At 37.5% G+C, this 24,795-nt stretch overlaps 1 protein-coding gene across 6 annotated transcripts in view; it reads left to right on the plus strand.

Annotated features, from left to right (window-relative positions):
* Positions 1 to 24,795, plus strand: part of LOC149146553 (inner nuclear membrane protein HEH2-like) — a 272,963-nt gene that overhangs the window by 139,005 nt on the left and 109,163 nt on the right. The window contains exon 8 of one of the 6 annotated variants that reach the window (XM_089449460.1): positions 9,166 to 9,350. The exons of the other annotated variants lie outside the window; for them this stretch is intronic. Coding sequence (XP_089305586.1) covers positions 9,166 to 9,174 — 9 coding nt within the window. The 3' untranslated portion in view covers positions 9,175 to 9,350. Of the gene's footprint in view, positions 1 to 9,165; positions 9,351 to 24,795 lie in introns of those variants that run through there. 6 annotated transcript variants of the gene reach the window in all.

Consider the following 24,795-nt stretch of genomic DNA (forward strand, 5'->3'; position numbering starts at 1 on the left):
TAGTACACACGGCGTTTTGCGATACAGTGGCATTGCAAGCCAATAGTAACTGCTGGTCACTATTCCAGTGATATCTCCCCTTACGAATTCACGGTTCTTGAATAACCCAGAAAGTGGCGGTTAGTACACACGGCTTTTCACGATACGGTGGCCACAGGGACTGCGGTGGTGGCAGCCACAATTGATTTTTTTAATTATTATATTTTTTGTTTTTTATAATTTCTTTTCTTATATATATATATATTAGTTTTTCCGTATTTTTTTTGTAATCCTTGTTGTTGTTGTTTTTTTGTTTTTTGTTTTGCTTTGTTTTTGTTTTTTGTTTTTTTTGTTTTTTTTTTTTAATTTTAAATGTTTGTAAATGGCCAAAGGCCTCACGGTGGAATGGAGAATCTCCAAATTTTTGTAGCGAAACGCTTCAACGACAACAATGTTGATGAATTTGACGGTCAAAGACCTGGATCGAAGAACACGACTCTATGCAACGGTGGAGCGGCTAGAGGATCGACTGCTCTGATACCAAATGAAGCGAACAAAGTTCCTTCTACAGATTAATTACTCCAAAAGACTTGGAATATCAAGATATCCATGAGGATACAAATATTATATTAAATAAAATGAATAAGAATGAGAATGAATGATTTACAATGAGAACGAAAGGCTTGCTTATATACCAAGCAAGTGTCTCTTCATGAAGAGTCATGTCCTATTAGACATGCCTCTTCAGCCTAATTACTAGCTTAACTAATTATTATTTATTATTATTATCATTTACATTATATTTATATTATTTATATATTTTATTCGTAACAGAGAGTCAAGAACAACACCAGGGGAGCAACGCAGAGGTTGGAGAGGCAGACACAGAGCCTCTCAGGCAAACGCAGAGGCTGTAGACTGCGCAGTCACTGGAGGGCCTGCGTGGGTGACGCAGAGAGACCCAGTGTTGACGCAGAGAGGCAAGGGCTGACGCAAAGGGCCTGGGAGCTACGCAAAGGTCAGCCAAGTTGGTGCTGAGACTGGGGGAAGTGCTGAAGAATTTCTCTGTTGGGTAAGCCAGTTTGGCACCCAGTTGTACTGAAGAATTGCTGAATAATAAAATCCTCCCTTTCTGCACCGGTTTTCCCACATTGGGTTTTTCTGGGGACTGATTGTCCAAAATATTTGTGTTGATGTGTTAATTCTTGTGCATGTGTTTGTTTCCGTATTATGATGTGATATCTGCAGCAGAATTTATTTTAATGTTTACTGAAGGATATTCATAAATAACTTATCGGGAAATAAGTAGGTAAAATAAATTAGTTGTTGCAGTGATAGAATTTTCACATTTTGAATATATATAATCATATTAGTAAGCTGCATAATAAGATAGAATCTGTATAGAAATAAAATGTTGAAAAGCTTGAAATTATTCTCGAAGTTCTGAAAGATATTAAGGATACTTTTCAGTGAGAATATGTACATATCTCTCCAAGTATTGATAGAGAAGCAATTGAAGAACAGTTGTACAAATTTAATTTTGATTATCCTTCCTCCTCCTCTTCCATTTCATTAAAAAGTTTTGAAGAAGGAAGCCTTGAAAAATATCAAAAGACTATTGGGTTAGCAAGAGAAAAGTTTCATGTCGTATTAAAAAATATTTCCATAAATACATTTGAAGAAGGAAGTACTTCAGATCATAAAAGAAGAAAATCAGATGTTCCTTCTACATGGGAAGATTGGGTAAAAACTACTACATCAAATATGGGTAATACAAATGCTAAGTTTGTTCTGATGATTGCCCAATAACAAATTTTGATTGCAAGCCAAGGAAAGAAGTAATAAATGCTATTGATTATGAATGCACGGGCTTCTACTCAGAAAGCTTTGAATCCTTCTGTCAAATGGGCTGATTTAGCTTGAAGAATTACATGGTGTTTCCAAGGAAATCTACAGATATGGTGGCAAAGAGTAAAGGATCCTCAAAATTAACTATACTCAGTGCTGAAAAACCCATTAATGAACTGGCTAAAGCAGTAGTTCATCAATTTTATGGTTCTATTAATACAAAAGGAGATCCTTATTCAGATCTATTTATGAGTCAGTGCCTCTGTGATATTTCCTTCCTTGATGAATATTTCTGTATGATGCAAGATATATTATACAAGTCTCATGATCCAGCCAATCCAACCTAACTTAGGAAATATATATCTGCAATTCCAGGAAGGATCCCTGATCTGGTTAGAGAAGGATTTCATGAAGAAAAGATAAATATAGAAGAATTATCTCTTGCTGGGTTACAAGGTCAAATAGAATTTACTCTTCAAAAGGCTTGTATGAATAGAAAAGTTCAAAATCTGTTCATAAACAGCTTGGATTTGGTCCACAGTTCTGTAATCATTTCGCTGAAACTTATCATTTTGGATGTGGCAAGTCTAAAATGAAGTTTAAAGGAAAAAGCAAGTGTGGTAAAAATTATTCATGTGAAGATTGTCAAAATAGAAGAAGAAAAAACTTTAAAAGACCTTTTCCTATTGTCAAAAGAAAGAAAAATTTTCAGTAAAAGAAAAGGTATTTCCAGATAAGAAAGTCTTCACCTTCATCTAGTACTTGCTATACCTGTGGAAAGAAAGGTCATTGGGCTAATCTTTGTCCCTCCAAGAATAAATCAATGTTCCAGTCTAAGCTTTTTGATATCTTCACTACAACTTATGAACCTGAAGAGTGGGAAGAAGTGAAGACTCCAGACCCAGACTCTGACTATTTCAGACGTTGATTTTGATGTAAATATTGATGGTGTAAATAGTACTTTTTCTGACATGAAAGACTCTTCAGAGGATGAAGATGAATTTCTTTCTGTAAAGATGTTTACTACTGTAAATATACAAAGTTTAGCTGAAAAAATTGCAGCTATAAAAGCCAAGATTGCTACCTGCTGCCCTGGTGACTTTTCTCTGAAAGAAAGATATGAAGCTCAATTGGCTCTTCTAGAACAACAATATACTTCATTCATGCAGCCTAGCGTGGTGAATCTTCAGGCTTATTGGCCGCTAGATTCAAAAGATGTTTTATCATCAGTCTCAAAAACTCAGAAGACATATCCCAGAAGATCTACAGTGTCGAGCCATGAAAGACGATTTTGGCAGCAGGGGAAAAATATAAAGAAAGGTAAGCAACATTGGGTTCATTTTGAAGAATTATCAGATTATGAACAAGATTCTCAAAGTGATAAATTAAAGAAAGAGATATATGATCTTGAAGGTCAGATTAAAGAAAAGAAAAATTTAGAGAAAAGAATTCTAATTAGCATCAAAAGTTTTCAAGAGTTAATCTCAAAGAAAAGAAAAGAACTTTTAGATCTTCAAAATCAAGAATTGGTAGATTTAGAAGAATTTCTTGGAGAAAGGAAAGAGAATGAAGAAAGATCTCTTGAAGAGATCCCAGAACCATAAATCAGAGGTTTTGAAGACAGAATCTATATTACTGTAGATATCAAGGTTCGAGGTTATAAGCAGTATTCTCTTGATGCTCAGTTGGATACAGGTGCAATGTCTTCATGTGCCAGGTATGGTGCTATTCCTGAGTATTATTGGAAACCAACAAATTTACAATTTAAAGCAGTAAATAGAACTCCTATGCAGATAAAAGGCGTTGCACCAGATTTTCCTTTGATAATTGAAGGATTTCATACTTCAGTTTCTTTGTATAGTTTTGATACTGGTTGTGATATATTATTGGGTCAAGATTTTGTTAGAAGACATCTTCCTCTGATTATTGAAATAAAGTGTATAAAATTGAACATTCAAGGAGAAACTGTACAGGTGAAAAGTAAGTCTTCATGTAAGTCTGTTGTCCCTGAAAAACAAGATGATGATTTGGATCTTTCTGTAGATAAGTTGTTAAAGATCCATAAGATTATCAAGAATGTAGAATTAAATGCTGAAAGCTATTTGAAAGACATCAGAGAAAAGATTGAACAACAATGCACAACAGAAACTCCTGATGCCTTTTGGTCACGAGAAACATATTTTGTAGATCTCCCTTATACAGAAGGATTTGATGGGACTCCACAAAAGAGTTCAGCAATCCAAATGTCACCTACAGAATTGGAAATACGCAAAAGGGAGATAGGTGAATTATTGGAAAGAAAATTGATAGAGCCAAGCAGAAGCCCTTGGGCATGTCCAACTTTTTCTGTCAACAAGCATTCTGAGCAAAAGCGTGGAAAATCCAGGTTGTTAATTAATTTTAGAGCTCTTAATGCAGCCTTGATGCCTATTAGATATCCTTTGCTTACAAAAGAAGCATTATTCCAAAAGATCAAAGATAATCATGTTTTTACTAAGTTTGATCTTAAAAGTGGATTCTGGCAAATAGGCCTCATAACAACAAAAGACAGATATAAAACAGGGTTTGTTGTCCCACATGGTCAATACCAGTGGTGAGTCATGCCATTTGGTCTCAAAAATGCTCCATCTGAATTCCAAAAGCGGATGGAAGGTATCTTTGGAGATCTAAATTTTGTTATCATTTATATTGATGATTTGCTCATTTGTTTTTAAGATCTGAAAGCACATAGGAAACATCTGGAAATTGTATTTGAAATAATTTTTATTCATGGCCTCGTTTTAAGTAAATCCAAGATTGTATTTGCCCAGGCAAAGATTGAATTTCTTGGATTAGTGCTATGTCAAGGAAGAATTGTTCTGCAAGATCATGTTTTAAAAGCATTATTAGAATTTCCTAATGAGATTCTAGAAAAGAAGCTCAGTTGCAGAGATTTCTGGGATGTCTGAACTATGCCAGATAATTTTATGAAAATCAGGCTAAAGCTAAGTTGCCGGAAACGGCTGCCTGAAAACCCAAAACGCTGTTTTCCATTTTGGATCCGTATGCACAGTCAAAACGGCAAAAAAACGCCGGAAAAACGTATTGGGTGCCGTTTTTGGATTCGGAAACTTCCCGCTTTTTTTTTAGCCGTTTCTCAGGCGTTTTTACTAAAAAAAACCCTCCCGTTTAAAAAAAAAATACGTTTACCTGCAATTGTGATACATTTGGGAATAAATCAAAATGTTTTTTTCGCTGCATGCCTTGCCCGCCGGGAACGGTGAACACATTACTTCAGATTTTAAGTTTTTAACAAGTTACGGTTTACGATTTATCATTTTACCCTAACTTAAATGACAAGAGTGCTGCTGCCGCTGGGAGGTTCAAACTTCACTGTCCGCTGACTCGCTGAGAGGTCCACTGTCCAGACTCCAGTGCCATCACCGCGGAGAGATATAGCTGCACAGTGCAGCGTTCTGATTCCTGAACCGTTGAACGCCGTCGGCATCGTTGGTCCTGGTATATACGTTATCATTTTGTTAAACTTTTTTCATGCTAGCTGCAACCTGTAGGCTGTTACTTTTCCCAACTTTAAAGTTTAATAATTTCCAAGGTAAGGACCCAAGCCAAATCAAGCTACCTCCCTCTCGGCCTCTGCTACATGGTCCCCTCTCTATCTATTTAGGTTGCTTATCTAGTTATCAATGGTCATGAAAGTATGGTCCCCTGTCTATCTATTTAGGCTGCTTATCTGGTTATTGATGGTCATGAAAGTACGCTCATCTGTTTATTTAATGCCTCATTTTATGTCTGTGTTTGAGAGCTGATTTTGTTTTGTTATCTGATTTTCTTCTTGTTCTCATTGTAATGGTGAATGTATTATCTATTTTAAATACAAACACTGTATGCGTTGGCATTTCAAAGAATTTTTAAGATAGTGAGATGGCTATGCAATATTATCCTTAGTTTCACTTATTATGCTTGTATACTAAGTAGATGCAAAATTATTTTCAATAATTGTTGAATTGATTGTGTGAGTTTAAACAGATATAAACATAGTGCTGTTTAGGAAGAGTAATGTAGTAGCACCTAGTTTAAAGTTTCAACATGATTCACCTCCTTAGGTTCTAAAAGTCCCAATTGATCAGATAAGCATCCTTACATACCTTCACGTATTCAAGTACCAATGTGATTGGGATCTTTCCTTATCAAACTCTAGAGTCTAAATCCGGCCATGACAACAAACTGTTTATCACAGATTTCACTCATTTTTGTAGTTATTGGAATAATAACTAATAACGATGGAACAGAGTAAAGAGAAAGGCATATAAATAAATGATGAGATAATTTTATTAACATCCAGAAATGACCAAATAATTTTTTTTAAATACATATCTGATATTTGTCAATTTTCTTTTTTCAGTTTCATTTACATCATCATCATTCATGGCAACTTCAAGTTCAGCCATTCATGAGGCAGAGGAAGTGGCACATGAAATTGAATCAACCCATAAAGTTGATCCAAAGTCACCACTTTGGAAATATGTAACTACTGTTGGGAAGATCCAAGGAGGTGGATCATTGGCATGGGTTTGCAGTGAGTGTAAAAAGGAGTTTAAGGGGTCATACACACGGGTTAAAGCACATTTGCTTGCGTTAAGAAACAATGGGGTTCGAATATGCAGTGGCCCACCTAAAGAGAATGGGACAGATGGAAATGGTTTAAGCAAGGTAAAAATTGCAAAATATCAGAGAGAACAAGACGAGGCAGATGCTAAAGCAAATGAGGCAAATCCTGCCTCCCATTTAAAACACCCAACAAGGTTGGGAGCATCTTCATCAAAGCCTCCACTTCATTCTCATGGAATTGTTGGTTCAAAGTGGTCAAATTTGGGACCGCTTGAGAAGAGTTTTAATAATGATGCTCGAGAGATAGCAGATGCAGCTGTAGCCCAGTGCATTTATGCAAATGGCCTTCCCTTTAACCTTGTGCGATCCCCTTACTAGGCAAAGATGGTAAAAAGTTTGAATGAAGCCCCAAGAGGGTACAAGAGCCCTGGATATGAGAAGATACGCACCACATTGTTGAGTGCTCAAACGTTAGATTTGGACTCTGAAGGCTAAATTAGCCCCCATTCATGATTCATAGCTCATTTCAGGGGTGTCCATCATTTTTGATGGATGGAAAGATCAAAGAAATAGGCCTTTGGTCAATGTGATTGCTCAGAGCCCACATGGGGCAATGTTTTTGAAGGAAGTGGATTGTGAGGGGCAGATGAAAGATTCTCAATTCATTGCTAACATCTTTATTGAAGCAATTGAATTGGTGGGGCCTGAAAATGTTGTCTAGGTAATAACTGACAATGCAACGAAGTATAGAGCAGCAGGCCTAATTATTGAAGGCAAATATCAACACATCTTTTGGACCCCTTGTGATGTACATTCATTGAACCTCATGTTGAGCAAGTTGGGGAAGCAAATTGAGTGGATTTGAGTTATTTTTGAAGAGGCAAAAAAAATTCAAGCCTTTATCACAAACCACCACATGTCCCAAGGCATCTACAGGGAATTTGCTAAGTTGGAGCTCCTTAAGGTACCTATACTTTAAAGTTTAAATTTTATTAAATATTTCATAAATTCTAATTTCTGACTCTAAATTCAAATATCTAAATTGGTTTCTCAAATGTTATGATCCGTGAATCATAATAAGTTATTCAATCAAATTATGATTTTTCAAATTGATTGAAATTTGAAACATTGGCAATTTGACACTTGCAGGTTGCTGAGACTCGATTTGCTTCTCAAATGATAGTCTTAACAAGGCTCATGCAGGTGAAAGATGCATTACAATCAATGGTATGCAGTTCTATTTGGAACCAATGGAGGCAATCCCAATTTGATAGAGCACAAGCAATGAAATGGTTGGTTGTTGATGATGAATGGTGGGATAGGGTGGAGAACCTCTTGGCATTTACTATGTCAATTGTGGATTTGCTCTGTATGTTTGACACGGATATGCCTAATCTGGGAGAAGTGTATGCAGGCATTGATTCCATGATAGAGAAGATAAGGTTGGTTATAAATGCCAAGGAGAATGACCCAGATGAAATCTTTTACAGAGAAGTAAAAGATATATTGACCAAAAGGTGGAACAAAATGACCACCCCATTGCACCTTTTACCCTATGCAGTGAATCCAAAATATTATGCTGCAGAGTTGCTACGTGATCCAAAAAGAAGCGCACCAAACAAAGGTCCAGAAGTCGCAGAAGGATTTAAAAATGCTTTTAGAAAGCTTTTTGTAGATCCTGAAATTGGGCTTCGGATTCGTGCACAATTTTCTCATTTTGTGGGATTAGAGGGTTGGGGTTGTGATATTGAGTGTATGCGGGACAAGAGCAGATTAAGTCCAATTGAGTGGTGGAACTTCTATGGTGGGGCACTTCCACATATCCAAAAATTGGCCATCAAGATCTTGTCACAGGTTGCTAGTTCCTCTTCAGCAGAAAGGAACTGGAGTACATACGGCTTCATCCATTCAGTGAGGCGAAACAGATTGGGCTCTAAGAAGGCTTAGGAACTAGTGTATGTTCAAACCTTCCCCTTCTGTCACACAAGAGAGATGAATACAAATCTGGGCCCACCAAATTATGGGACGTGGAACCAGAGTTGCCTGACTTGGATATGACATTGAATGCCATGTCTCATATGAATTTGTTTGATTCGGAGTCACCAATAGGTGGATCTTCAAGTGGACATGGCAGCAATGTTCCGAGTGCCACTTCTAGAGAGGATGTGGAAGTGGAACATTATAGTGGCATGAATGAAGACATATTTGATGATATGTAAATGTAATTTATGATGGTGTTTTAACTTTTAACTTTTAAACTTTTGAACAACCGTATGAATTATGAGTAATGATAGTAGACTGCCAGTCATAGTTCATTTTGTACTTTGTACTATTTAGTAATTAGTATGCATTATTAATTTTGGTAATGATGGTGTCCATGTAACTAGTCATGTTGATAACTTGATGTTTGGAATTTGAAACAAAAACTTGATGATATGTTGAAACTTGAAACTTGAATCATGAATGTTATAATAATCGTTAATGATGATGACAATGTTGAATGTTTATGGCATATATTGAATTGATGATGATGAATCATGATAGATCATAGATGATAATCTAGATTCTGAAATATGAATGGTTATATGAAATTTTTATTTTTAATATATATATATATATATATTTATTTATTATGTGCCGTTTCCTGCCGTATCGTATCCAGATTTTTTGAAAATTTGCCATATCCGTTTCAAACCCTGTACCCGTATCCGTTCCTGTATCCGTTTCCAGGTAACTTAGGGCTAAAGATGTTAAAGTGCTTCAGAAGCGTTTGAAAGGAGCATAATGGACTTCTAAGATGACAACAACAGTACAGGTTATAAAACAGAAAATTCAGCATCTTCCAAGTCTTAAATTGCGTCAAGAAGGTTATCCATTTATTCTTGAGAAAGATGCATCTCATGAAACATGGGCTGGTGTCTTATTACAGAAGCATCATGAAATTTTGAAAAGGAGGAAGTCTGTTCCTATGCCTCAGGTTCTTTCTCTGAGACCGAGATTAAATATCTTTCTTCTCATAAAGAAATTTTAGCAGTAAAAAATGGTATCAAGAAGTATCACTTAAATTTAAAGCCTGTTCATTTTACTATCAAAACTGATCTTAAACATATGAAAGGGATGCTGCAGAACAGGAGACTTCTTGAGCATGGCAACAACAGGATACTAAGATGGTATTTATGGTTAAATGGATTTGAGTTTGAGATTGAATACAAAAAAGGAAAAGAAAATCATCTGGCAGATTTGCTTACTAGAGAAGGAGCAAATAAAGTCAAACAGATTGATATTAAAGGTTTTGGATGTTCTTTCTCAGGTTGTTTTTATGCAGGGTCTCAAACCAGTTCTTCAAATGAATCTCTTCATTTTCTTCCAGTTTGTACATACTGTCATACAGAGTTGCAGCAAGAAAGGATTATATACAGAATTCAGAATTTGCCATGGGTTTGCTATGAGAAGATAGTTATGCATTTAGTAAATGTAAAGGATAATCCTGCTCTGCATATTACTTATTTCCTAAATTCACAGGTCATACAGAATTCAGAATTTGCCATGGGTTTGCTATGAGAAGATAGTTATGCATTTAGTAAATGTAAAGGATAATCCTGCTCTGCATATTACTTATTTCCTAAATTCACAGGTCATGTATCAAGGTGTTATAAGAGATAGAACCATGTTTCCTACTGTATATATTTGCATAGAGGATCCCTGGATTTCTTATGAATATTTTGATCATACAATGCAGTTTACAAGATCCCAGGGAACCATAAGAATTTTCTTTGAGTGTGATGCAGTTTGCAGTTCATACTAGCCGCCTTGGTTCAAAATTTTAATGTATAAATTCTGCCCTCATGATGAAGACATGGATCATGTTCCACCAATAGATCTGATGGATTATTTGAGAGAAGAAATCAGATCAGTAGCACAGTTTAATTCATGGTTTTGTTTTCAGTTGGAGTGCCTCTGTACAGAAATATTCATTGTTCATTGGGAAAATCAATTTCCAACCTATAAATTAAGATCATGGTACTATGGTTATATATTTAGACATGATGATGAAGTACCTCAATTATTTGGATCACCATACTATGTGTTTTTATCTATGTTACCAGGATTCGGATACGGATACGGATTCGGATCCGGATCTGCTAGTTTTTTGAAAATCCAAGATCCGGATACGGCAAGGATACGTCACGTACAAAAAAAAAATATAATAATATTTTTAAAATTTTAAAAAACACTTTAGAGTTCAAAAATATTGATGGTTAATAATTATCAATACACAATTTGAATTAAATAACATATATATATCAATACACAATTTGAATTATATATATATATATATATATATATATATATATATATATATATATATCAATAGACAAAAACTAAAATATATATGAGATTTTAAATATTCATTTGAAAGCTACATATATATATTATTATTATAATATTATGTATATATCAAAATATCAATACCAAAAACTAAAATATATATGATTTCTTTTAAATGTTCATTTGAAAGCTCATTTGAAAGTTAATAAAACTGAAGCATATGCAAAGTTATATATTTCAAATGATATAAACGCTGATAATAAACTAAACGCTGATAATTTATCAAACTGATAATAATAATATATAAACGCTATGGGTAAACGCACTTCAAAACAGGTTTTCAAAAATGGGAAATTAACCGGTTATCGTTTCTAAATAATGCGGCTGTGGTTATAAATTATAAATGTGGCTGTGGTTATTGTTTCTAAATTATAAACTATAAAATGTGGCTGTGGTTATTGTTTCTAAATTATAAACTATAAAATGTGGCTGTGGTTATCGTTTTAAATAATGCGGCTGTGGTTATATAAAAAAAATGCGGCTGTGGGAAAGATTTCAGCACACTGAAATGGCGGAACTTTAACTAGCGTAAAAAGCGAAAACCCTAAACTCCAACGCATACACCCATTTTAATTTTTAACTTTTTCGGGTTTCAGAATTTGGGCAAAAGTTATGCGGGTTCCGGATTTATACTAGACATACGTTTCTGGCGAGGAGGAGCCGTTTCCAAAAAGTGCACATCCGCCACCTGTTGTATTTGGCACATATTCCTGCGTATTCGGATCCGGATCCGGATCAGATCCGAGGATACGGAGATCTTTGCCCCTCTGCTGCTGGATCCGGTAACGTAGGTTTTTATGCTATGCCTCCACATGCCGAGTTACTTCAGTCACCATCTCCACAGTATCTGTATCATGTACCAGCTCCATGAGCAAGCATACTGACTTATTCTTGTACAATTATTATTCATGATAAGGTTCTGCAGGATTTTCCGTAAAATAATCTGCTTTGTACATTTGGTTCTCGTGGGCTTATCCTTAAAGCACCCACTATGTATGAAGATGCTCTATGATTGTACTAAGGCATCTCTTTTTGTCCGATGCTCTATTATTGAAGCATGTTTTGTCAGTCGGATATTTTCCTTCTAACTAGCATCTTTAGGTTTCTAGTAACCAGGTATTTGGTTAATTTATGTATACATAGAGGTATGAGAAAGTGGAGATCATCGAAGAATTGGATCATAATAAGATAATAAGATAATCAACATCACATCACATCACGAACAATACACGAGAAATTTTTAGGTGGAAAAGCTTCTGGGAGAAAAACCACCGAACACTTTTAATATGTCTTGAGAATTGCATCAACAAGAAGCTCCAACTTCCAAGATTCTCGAGCAAAAACTGAAAGGATGCTCCAACCCCCTAGTTTTATCAACTTCAATTGAAAGGATGCCACGACACCCTGCTTTTATCAACCCCAACTTGAAGGATGCTCCAACACCCTGATTTTATCAGCTTTGGCTGAAAGGATGCTCCAACACCTTGCGAGCTCCAACTTGCCCTAGCAACACCCTGCCACCCTAAAGTGTTCTCAGGCTACAACCTGAAGGAGATTTCAATCTCCACATTGCACCACATTGCCCCACCTAAACACCCTGAAAATAGAAGACAAAAAAATAAATGTGGGCACCCGTACCAAGGACAATGATTCACATACAATGATATTCAATAAGCCTTTACTGATCTTTCTGCTGATGGTCAGATCATAAAATGAATATAATCATGTCCCAAACAATCTTTAGGACTCCCTTACTAATTGTTGCTGGAGATTTAATCCTTTACTTCAATCTTTGCAAGGAACAATACTAACAATGCAAGGACTCATACCTTGTTGTTTTTCCACGATACTGGAGTCTAGGATAGAATCTTAAATCACTGACACTACCAATCCAAGTATCACAACAAGACTATTTTGCACAACAGAATATAAACAATAGCTAAGTCACCTGACACGGGGATTCGGGATTCGTAGTGTTGGATTCGGACACGTTGACCCCCCGGAACAGGACACGTAGGATTCGTTATATATTATTTTATTAAAAAAATAATATATATATATATATATATATATATATATATATATATATATATATATTAAAAATTAGATATTTCTTACACAAATTTTAATTAATGATACAAATTTATTGATTTCAAACATAGATTTTCATCTATAGCATGCATAGTACATACAAAAGACAAAGATACTTATATGAAATGGCAAATGGTTACATGGAAATATAATCTTAGGCATATTAGCAACATAAATGCCTATTACTAGAGGATGAACAAAATTTTGGACAATATGGACTTTTATTTCAAAATTCAAATATCTGCATCTTAGGGCTAATTTTTGCTGATAAATTATCTGAAATCTAGGGTCATGTCTCTTCCAACAATGCTAGTGACTTATTAAACATCCGCTTCTCTAAAAGTCTTAAAAGTATTTTGCCAACTAAAGGACAAACATATCATGGATAAATAACAGTCAAACAAATCAAATGTATGTATGAGCAGTGAAGTTTAAGTCTTTTCAAATCTCAGATCACTTCTTGAATCTTGTCAAGTTCGTTGTTTTTCCAGAGAAAACATGATATTGATGATTCTCCAGTATTAGAGGAACACACATCTATAGTACAAAATTTGCTTGGACATTGGCTGCCGAGGATGAGAATAAGCCTCCAACAAAAGAAATCTAACCCTAGAAATTCTGTTCTAGAAACTACATAGGCAAACTTTTGTCCACCGAACTTAAAACATACATTCTTCTCCAGAAATACTGGAAAATTGGTCACTGAGACAATTGTTTCTTATTTTCTGGGATACGAATCCTAAAATCGGGATTCGCTGGCCAAACGGGATTCATACAGGATTCGTACGAATCCTAATAGGACATGTCGAATCCGATTTTAGGATATGATTTTCAAGAGAATCGTATTGGACACGTGGGATTTGGGTTCGCCGGGCTATATGAACGAATCCGGTTACTTAGAACAACAGTAAATCTACTAGTGCACAAAATATACACTACTTTTTACAAAATATATACAATAACCCAACTTCGTTATATTAATCCAATTGAATAATACAACAGTCTAGGGCTTCCGTACTAGGGATAATGGCTCTCATACAACCACTAGTAGAAGAATACAAGATACAAAATAAATTGACGGTCTAGTTGATGTAGCATGCAATCACAGTTGCTTTGTCGTATCCTGTACACTGTGGGTCCTTTGCTTCCGTTCTGCAGCACCTGCCTCTATCAATGCACCGAGTCCTTTAGGCCACTGAACTCGGCTATCCAATCTGCCCTCTACCTGATCATAAGTCCATCTAAAATCAACACATAGGGTCTTTACGCTCACTAGCTACTCCTTAGTTCTTTAAGGCAACAACTGTTAATTTTTGGTATGTTCTATGCTTAAGAGAAATTTACTTCAATTTCTTTATTAGCCCAATATCAATATCCAATTTAGCGATCACATTAGTATGATAGTAAAATGCAGATAGAACACAAACATAAACAGTAGAAGACAAGCCAGGACAAGAGGACACAAGATGTGGCACCAGCCAGGGACAAACCCCAATGTGGGGAAACCCTTGATCAATTATTCCTATATTCTTCAATAGTTCAACAAAGAGAGATAGTACAAATTTACAAATTTGATAATTTATGACAGCAGCAGTAAAGCCCTAACCATAAAAGGCAACGCTGGTGAAACATGACAGAATTCTTCCTTCAAGCAGCTCGGTCAAACCCAGTGAACTTTGGTCAAACAGTCCAAAACAAACCCGAAAAGTCCAGTCAAAGGCTGGTCAACAAAAGTCAAACTGCAGCCAGCAACTAGGGCAGTCAACGCTGGTCACACCAGAGGTCAGATCACCTTGGTTTTCATGCCCAAATCTGCGGCTTGCTAAGGAGAAGCTGCCACACCCAAAGCACAGTCAAAGGGAGGTCAACGCAACCCAAAACAGAAAAGTCCTCCTTCCTTTGCACGAGTGAGAGAAAGCTGCCAGATTTGCATACCCAATCAAGTGAGGAGAGAGAGATGAGATGATGGAATAATGACTTGAGGTCTCCTCCTTTTATATGCAACGTTGAGGATGAACTGGGGGTAAAAATGCCTGTTTTGATCGCTGGCCGACCTTGACAATTTGTCAATAATACAAATAAATTCATATCTTCATTTTTACATGTCAGAATCGGATGATCTTTAGATCAATCCTACACCTCTCGGAGAGAGGAATCCAAGAAAAATATTAGCTATCATAAATAAGGTGACCCATATGGAGTTTGGCCCTAGTTGCCAATTTTAACAGTCCCTCTCAACTAGGGAGAACTCCATTTGCTACTCCATTTCCCTGTCGGTACTATCTCTGCCATCAATGCACTGCTCTGCACTGCTCTGCTCTGTTGAACTATGAAGAAGAAGAAGTGATCGAGAATGTATCATACCATTCTCTACTGACCCAAAGTCAGTCCCAGATAAAAGAGTGTCTCATACCACTCTTACTGACCCGAAGTCAGTTCCAATCAAAAGAGAGTGTCATACCACTCTTATTGACCCGAAGTCAGTTCCAATTGATCCTAGATCAATATCATCCTAGCATAGGGAGTACGGTAGTACATGATGCGTCCATTGGTAGTACTATGGTCCCTATCCTCATTTCCCAACTCATTGGCCAGATGAGAGGTACTTCCCATGAGTCCCAGACTGCATGGGTAGGATGTCTCAGTAGGAGAAGGATGAACCACTCATCCTTCCTACATGTCGCCACGGGGTATCACAGAGAAAGGTTGAACCACTCACCCTGTACATAGTAAACTGCTAGGGGAAGGCTGAACCACTCACCCTGTGGTTGCTTATCGCTCTAAGAAGTACCCCAAGCCACCCGAAGCTCCCAGAGCTCAATGTCCATATCATACAAGACCCTCATAAGAGGGTCTCGGTCTCTCCACGACTCTTAGTTGTTCTCAGAAAGTCAAGAATTCGACCTTTCCCAGGGGCTTTGTCAGAATATCGGCGACCTGCCATCAGTCCCAATGTGATGGAGCCTTATTGCTCCTCGTTGTACCATATCCCGGATAAAGTGGTACCTAATGTCTATGTGCTTGGAGCGATCATGAAACACGAGTGATTGTGCCCCCAAGTTATCTCAGAAGATTCTTGGTACCAATCTAATATAAATGATGAAGCTCAACCATATATTGGTTCAATGTATTAACTGCAAAACATATATCTGGATGGGAGTTCACAAAGAACATCAGTGCTTCTATGAGTTGACGATAGTCAGAAGCATTTCCCATTTCAATTCCGACAACACTACCACATAACTTCTTGAAAGTAAGTTCCATCAGGGTAGTCATAGGCTTGCAGTACACCATCCCAAATCTTTCCAATATCTTGACAACATATTTTCCTTGAGATAGGAAAATTTCTCTTGGCTTTTGCCAGACCTCCAATCCTAGGAAGTAATGCATCAGTCCTAGGTCCATCTCAAATTCGGAAGGCAACTCCCTCTTACATTTGTGAATGAGAGTGTCTGCACCTGTCAGAAAGAGGTCATCCACATAAAGTACCAGTATGAGAGGTTTATCATCTTCAACCTTAAAGTAAAGGTTTGGATCAGCTTCACTTCTAGTGAATCTCAGCTTCATCAGATAGCTATCAATCTTCTCATACCAAGCCCCTGGGTGCTTGCTTTAAACCGTAGAGAGCCTTCTTCAACCTGCATACATGAGATTCCCGGTCATGAACCTCAAACCCCTTGGGTTGTTCCACATAGACTTCCTCTTTGATTGAACCATGCAAGAAAGCGGTCTTGACATCCATCTGATGTAGGTTCCATCCTTGCGAGGCAGCAAGGGCTATGATCGAGCGAATGGTGGTGTATTGGGCAACAGGTGCAAATATCTCATCGTAATCTACACCTTCCTTTTGAGAGAAGCCTCGGGCAACAAAGCTAGCCTTGAACTTTTCTGCACTTCCATTAGTTCCATGCTTGATTTTGTAGAGCCACTTAGATGTGACAACCGATTTGTCCTGGGGTCTAGGGACCACATCCTAGACATCATTCTTCATAATAGACTCGTACTCTTCATTCATATCATCCTTCATACTTGTTGCTTCACGACTTCAAATGATGAAGGTTTATTTTCAATGATAGTGCTCATGTCGGTCAATTATCCTTGATACCTGTTCGACTTCTTGCTCTCACAGAAATTCCCCCTCGGTGCAATATGTTTCTTGGCATCTTCGAAAGTCTCCCTAAGCCATGAGGGTCTCCTCCTGGAGGAGGAGGGCTCTTGGGGAGGAGGATCATTAGGATCCATAGGTTCATCAACATCCGACATCGTCTCGTCCTCTTTTTCATCTTGTTTACCGGTGTCAACTTCTTTGTCCTTCCTCGGGATAGGAAGGTTGTTGATCTTGCTGAGGGCCATATCTTTGTCAAAGGCGACATCATGAATTATCTCAATTTCCCTTTGACCAACTACATAAATTCTATAGCCCTTAGAATTTTTGCTATAGCCCACGAAGATTCCTTTCTTCCCAGATGCACCCAATTTGCTTCTTTTCTCTTTCAGCACATGAAAATATACAGGACTTCCAAATATTCTAAAATGACAGACCCATGTTGCTTGGGAGCGGGAGCGGGAGCGAAAACAGGAGCGGGAGCGACCATTTTCAGAAGCTCCTGGTTTGGGAGCGAATCCGGGAGCGATTTTTAAAAAATATATATATATATATATATTTATATTTTTTAATTTTTGATACATATATGTCAACAAAAACATGTAGAATGATGAATTAGACATAAAAAACATAAAAACACATAGATTGATCATTGAACCATATCACATCAATCATCTAGAAATTATAATCGTCATCAACCATGTCCACAAGTTAGTAAAATACATATTACAACTGCAACATATTGAGTCTCATGAATCATGATTCATCAAATTCAATCTTAAAGTTTCAACTTCAAGCTTTCAAAATTGAAAATTCAATAACATTTATCATCATTGATCACCAAAGTTGTACTTGTAAGCTAAGTTTAACCATTACAAGAAGTAATATCTAAGATATTTCTAAATCCTAACTTCTAACTGTTAACATGATATGAAATGTTATAAATTTATTAAATGAAACATGAATAATGAAATGAAATGAAACAACTTTAGTCTTTCACGAAGCATCATATTCATAATTCACATCATTACGAATGAGTTATAATTGCCAAGGCCCAACTTCAAACTTCAAATTTTCATTGTCACAGTGATATATTGTTTACAAAAAATATCATTATGATATGAAAGAGTCAAGAGTCAAGAGTCAAGGACTCAAAACTCAATAGTTATGAAAACTAAAGTCTAATAGAAAGTTAGAAACTAAAAAAGACAAGTAAATTGTAAATCAGAATCTACATGTGGCCCTTGCCACGAGAGTCTCCAGGAGTATAAGCAGGTCGTGGTGGTCTTCTAGGAGTCTCCCGCACAGACCGACGACCAGAACAAGAACCTCCACGTGAGGGTGTAGATGGAGGTGGCGACAGCAAAGGAACAAGACTCGGACCTCGAGCACTGCTACTGGATGGTGGAGGTGGAGGTGGAGGTGGCATGGCTGCTGCAGCTGCTTCATCTTCATCCCTTACAAGTTCCTCTTCCAGTTCTTCAATATGTACAATGCCATCCTCCAAATTGTCATCCTTTGGGTGATTGTCCCAAATTTTATATGTGGGATCCTCATAAGCCCGATCACAGTAATGACTCAACAACCTCAAGTTGTAGTGCACATAAACCAGGCTTTCTGCTCGGTTTTCATTGAGTCTGTTTCTTTTCACATTATGTATGTAGCTGTAGGTGCTCCAACACGTCTTTGCAGAAGAAGTATTTACAACCTGTGAAAGAACTTTTTTTGCCAATTTTGGCAAAAGTCCATGCCCGCCATATGTTTCCCACCATGTGAGAGTATCAAATCTATCTCTGTCGTCCATTGCATGGAAGTTACCATACAAACCAATGCCACTGAAGTATCTGCCTATTTCAAGGCGCACAGCTGCACATTCCTCCCTGTCAGGTACCAACTTTTCTAATGCTTCCAAATATCCTTTAGTTACCTCTGGATCTAAATGGGGTTTGGTCCTAACCCCACCCCCTGCTGCAGGTTGGCCCAACCAAGATGTAGAGTAGTATTTTGGCGGAAGGATATACGCCAAGCAATGTAGTGGAAGATTAAGCCTATTCCACCGTTCACACACACAATCATGAATCAGTTTGTACAAGTTGGAATCTCTATTATGAACAATGTCTTATATTTCCCCCAACATGGTATCCATTTGCTCATACACCTCGCCAATCACTGGTTTGTCTGTATCTGCAAACCGAATCATGTGATAAATTGGCTTGGTGAAATCCAATACCTGCCTCACAGTTGTCCAAAACTGCCCATCAAGAGCGGCCTCCTCCACCATTTCAAAACCTGCCATGTTAGCTACATTTGTAGCCCTTTCCTTTAATACCAGCCAATGTGGACTTGATACCATGCTAGCTAATGCCTCTCTTACCTTCAAAAGGCGCCTGAAGGTGAGGTAATAGCTACCAAATCTGGTCTTCGCAATCTTCAACAACTCCAATCTCGAGTGACTGCGGAAAAGGCCATGGGTATTGCTATGATTTGTAATAAATTTTATCATTTGTTTGCCTTTCTTGTACAAATCACCAATCCATTGGTATTGTTCACTTTTGTTCTTGACAATATCATGCAACAGAAGGTTCAATGTGTGAACCAAACATCCAGACCAAAATTTGTTGGGGTATTTATCCTCAATAATTGCTCCCGCTGCCTTACAATTAGGAGCATTATCAGTGATGACTTGGATGACATTGTATGGGCCAATACGCTCAATTGTTTCAAGTAATGCTTCTGCAATGTTGATGGCAGTCTTGAACTTGTCTGAGTAATCATGTGCAGCTAGAAAGATGGGACCACTAACAGACACAACAAGAACACTTATCAATGGCTTGCCTTTTACATTTGTCCATCCATCAGATGCAATGGATACCCCTTAGTCCAAGAACTTGTCATTCTATTCAAAGAATGTGATATTTTTGCTTTTTCATGATCAAGGCCAATGGTTCTTGCCTTGTCATACCTAGGGCTCTTGTATCCTTTAGGGGCATCATTTATCCTCAATAATTGCTCCCGCTGCCTTACAATTAGGAGCATTATCAGTGATGACTTGGATGACATTGTATGGGCCAATACGCTCAATTGTTTCAAGTAATGCTTCTGCAATGTTGATGGCAGTCTTGAACTTGTCTGAGTAATCATGTGCAGCTAGAAAGATGGGACCACTAACAGACACAACAAGAACACTTATCAATGGCTTGCCTTTTACATTTGTCCATCCATCAGATGCAATGGATACCCCATGGTTAGTCCAAGAACTTGTCATTCTATTCAAAGAATGTGATATTTTTGCTTTTTCATGATCAAGGCCAATGGTTCTTGCCTTGTCATACCCAGGGCTCTTGTATCCTTTAGGGGCATCATTTATGGCGGAAACCATTTCGTGCCAATAAGGTGAGCGAAGAACATTGAATGGTATCCCACATGCATAGAGAAACCTGTAAACCTTTGAATCCACATCATTCCTACACCCCTCATCAAGGAAATCTGATATGGTTCTATGCCTTAAAGATGATGACCCTGTGCCTTGGGAGGATGCTGAAGGAGTTCTTTGTGATTGTGAGCTTGGTTCAAAGAAACCCCTTGAATTTTTTGATCTGTGTTGGGCTTCCTCCTCTTCCCTTATGTATTTGGCTCTATCCGCCGCTGACACCGCTGTACAAGTTTTGATTCCTATTTGTTTGTCTCCATCCCATGGCCTTTTCCCGCAGAGGTGTCTTCTAGCACGGGTGTATGAACCTGTGTAATCAGTGTTGCAATGGGGGCAATGAAATTTAGTGGTTCCACCCCCTCTCCCTGTTTCAGCCCTGTTAACATATTTCCACAATGGAGTTTGATCTTTAGTTTTTTGAGGGTCATGTTCACCCTCCTCCAGCTCCTCCTCACCGGGGTTTTCACCAATTTGACTTTCTCCAGCTTCTTCATCCCCCTCTTCAGTTTGGCCCCTCCGTTTCCTACTCTCCAGCACCATAATAACCATAAAAGGGACCAGGAAGAGGAAAATGCCAAGAAATATAGCCAGGTCCATGGTGTTTGATGTTTGTAGGGTTTTGATTCTTGAATCTGCAAATTAATTTAATTTATTGGGATTAATTAATTTAATTTAAATTTATGATTTTTAAACTCAATAAACTAAATTAAATTAACTAAATCACTACCTAACTAACTAAACTAACTAAATTACTAAGTTACTTACCTCTGCAGGCTTGCTCCTCGCTCCTTGGCACTTGCTCCTCGCTCCTTTGCTCTTGCTCTTGCTCCAAACTCTTGCTCAATGAAGTCACAATGAAATTTTTTTAGGCCCATTGGGCTTTTAAAACCAATTTTTTTTGGCGTCCGCGGAAATTGTTTCCGCTGGATCGCTCCTGGCGCCCGTCGCAACGCTCCCCGAAATGCTCCCGAACAGGGCAGGGAGCGTAATTTTTTTTGAGGGAGCGCGCTCCCGAAAATTGCTTCCATCCGGGAGCGATTTTGGGAGCGCGCTCCCGAGCCGCTCCGGCCCGGAGCGCGATTCGGGAGCGGGTTCCCGGGGGGGGGGGGGCGACACTCCCCCGCAACTATGTGAGAGACATCGGGTTTCTTGCTAGTGAACATTTCTTCGGGAGTCTTGGTGTCCAATGCTTGATGAGGGCATCAGTTTTTAACATATACAACAGTATTCGCAGCTTCGCCCATAGAAACTTTGGAAGCCCTTGATCATGAAGCATGGCACGAACAACTTCCACTATAGTACGATTCTTCCTTTCGTCCACACCATTCTGCTCGAGAGTGTATGGTGTTGTTCTCCCTCTTAATGCCAACTTCTCTGCAATAGTCATGGAATTCATTTGATTCGTACGTAGTCCCATTATTACTCCTCAATATCTTGATTCTCTTCTCGGATTGGTTTTCGTTTATGGCTTTGAAGTGACGGAACCAGATGAACACTTCATCCTTATTTTTCAAGAAGTAGATCCAAGTCTTGCGAGAATAGTCATCCGTAAAAGTGAGATAATATAAGTATCCTGCCAAAGAGTTTACGGGCTTCATACTAGATATGTCGGAGTGAATCAACTGCAATATATCGGTGGTCTTGCTATTACTTGAGGGGAATGGTTCCCTTGTAAGTTTTCCTTCAGCACATCTCGGACATATACCTTCATGTTCTACTTTGAGCTCGGGCATACCTGTCACCATTTGTCTCACATCGGGAAGAGCCTTATAATGAAGATGGGCAAACCTCTGGTGCCATAGTTCAGATTGTAGAGATGTGTCGCAAGACATGGTTCCCAATGGACTTCCTCCAACTTGATACAAAGTGTCAAACACAGAACCCATGAGTAAAAGCATCTTTAAAATTCCTTTTCCAAACATGTACCTTTCCATTGATGAATGCCACCTTGTATCCTTTGTCTTCCATTACCGACATGGACACCAGGTTCTTCTTGAGATCAGGTACATATAGAACTTCTTGTAAATGAATTGTGTTACCCTGATTCAATTGAAGGGTAACATTCCCTACTCCCTTCACGAGATAGGTGGCATCGTTTCCAAGAATAATCTCCAAGTTTGTCTCCTTCTCTGTCAGATTAGAGAGAGCTTCTTTGTACCCGGTGAAGTGCCTTGAGGCACCACTATCAATTAGCCATTTCCCCAAAGTGTTCGGAGGAGAGGTAGTGGAGAGGGCCGATATAAGATAGTACTCCTTTGCTTATTGTTAACAACATTTAATTCTTCATACCTGGAGTTCCTTGCTTTCTAGGAGGGTTGACCATTTCCTTGATGTCCTGCATTCCTTTTTCCTTTGCCATTGAACCTGCCATTCCTTTGATTTCTGTTGTTGAAGTTGCCCCTGGAGTGATTGTGATCATCATCATGTGATGTGTCCCTTCTATTTGGACACTCCCTTGCATAGTGGCCAAACTTATTGCAAACAAAGCACCTACCCTTCCTTCCACCCTTAGATCCGGGCTTTCCATTGAAATGAGCTTTAGACCCTGCATTATTTCTCCTTTTGGAATGAGCGGAGAAAGCAATGGGGTTGCCTCTGGAATTTTGTAACGACTTGTCAGTGTAAGATTGGATGGATGTTAAGTCATTATTCTCTGAAACATTAATTTGTTGTCTTTGGTTTGAATGGTCCTGATACGTAGCTTGGTTGATTTGTGTACTCTCATGATTCGGATGTTGATATAAAGTTTTTAGATTTTCTTTTGGTGAAGATGTTGTTGAATTGGTTATGGAACATTCACTTGGGATGTCCATTGTCTGAACTGCAACATCTAAGCGTGTCGTTTCTTCAACTGATTTGTCTTTTTGAGTTGTCATATTCACTGGATCGGTATTTGTTCCCTTATTTTCAACTTGAATTGTTATAACTGGAGATTTTGATACTTCTTGAGTGACTTGTTCCAACTTATCTTTTAATGCTTTCTTATCCTCCTTAAGTTTCTTAGTTTGATTGAGCAGACTTTGATTATGGTTTCTCAGACGTAAAAGTTCTTTGGTTTTTGATTCATCAACCTTATTTTCAGTGTTTTGAATTTTAAAATTTTCATCTTTTAGATCTTTGATTTGTTCTAATAAATTTTTATTGAGGTTCTTTAAACACAAAGTTTCCTCTTCTTGTTCTGATAAGTGCTCCTTGAGTTCCTTCTTTGATGCTTTAGCTTTCTTGACTTGTTCGAGTAGCTTTTCTTGGTGATCTCTTAGGCGCGAAATTTCTTTGTCTCTGCTGCAGATGACTTCTTCAAGCTCTTTTTGCTTCTTTGATATAGTTTTTTCGTTATCTTGAAACATCAAATCTGAGATATCCTTAAGGTCTTCTAATGAAGATTTTATTGATTTTGATTTACTTGTTATGTCTTGAAACATGACCATCTTCCCTTTATAAGGAAACGTCAAAACTTGTTTCTTTATGTTTAACATGAATGTACCCAAATCCTTAAACCAGGGTTGACCGAGTATGATGTCAGTGTTTCTATCCGTCCTTACAACATGAAATTGAGATATGTAGTCATAATGACTTATTGTCACTTGTAGATCACTAATTTTATACTTGTTTTGGTCAAAAATATTTTTCTTTACACTAATGCTTAGCTCTAGAATTAATAGTTGATTTGCCAAGTTGATGTTGATATAATTTTTATCATTGCTTGGGTTGATGGCGACATTAACTTCTCTTCCTTGGATATTTCCTTTTAATGTAATTACTCTATGATCTATAACTGAAAGACCATTATAGGAAAACCTTTCTTCCTTCATCATTTTAACTTTGTATGGATTTTTTTTTTTTAATAACTTATTTTATCTCCCTTTATATATATATATATTTCCAATATTCTCCCTTAATGTGGATTGTTAAAAACTTGAATACCCTTTTATTAAAAAAAAATACTCCTTTATATTGTTGCCCTCTATATATGTATGTATTTCTTTATATTAAGACCCCTTTTCTTAAAATAATAATAGTTTCACTTTTTTTTTAATAATAAATTGGTCCCTTTTTTATATACTTAATTACTCCCTTGATAACTTTTTAATGTCACCCCACTTAATATAAAGGTCACGTCTTTTCATATGACACGGTCACGATGTTCACAATACTTTTTAAGTAAAAAGTAATATTTACCTTTCACATAAGAGCTTTTGTATGCTTGTTTTCTCTTTAACTTTTAAAATACCATGGGCTATTACCATGGGTTGTTTCTAAAACCTCGGTTAATGTTCTCCACGTAAAATGTAAAATGTAAAACTTACTACTGGTTTTTAAAACCACGGGCAATTACCATTGGTTT

The sequence above is a fragment of the Pinus tabuliformis genome, chromosome X, assembly GCF_031772625.1.
Source record: "Pinus tabuliformis cultivar Carrire ecotype Pingquan chromosome X, CPIR1, whole genome shotgun sequence".
NCBI lineage: Eukaryota > Viridiplantae > Streptophyta > Pinopsida > Pinales > Pinaceae > Pinus > Pinus tabuliformis.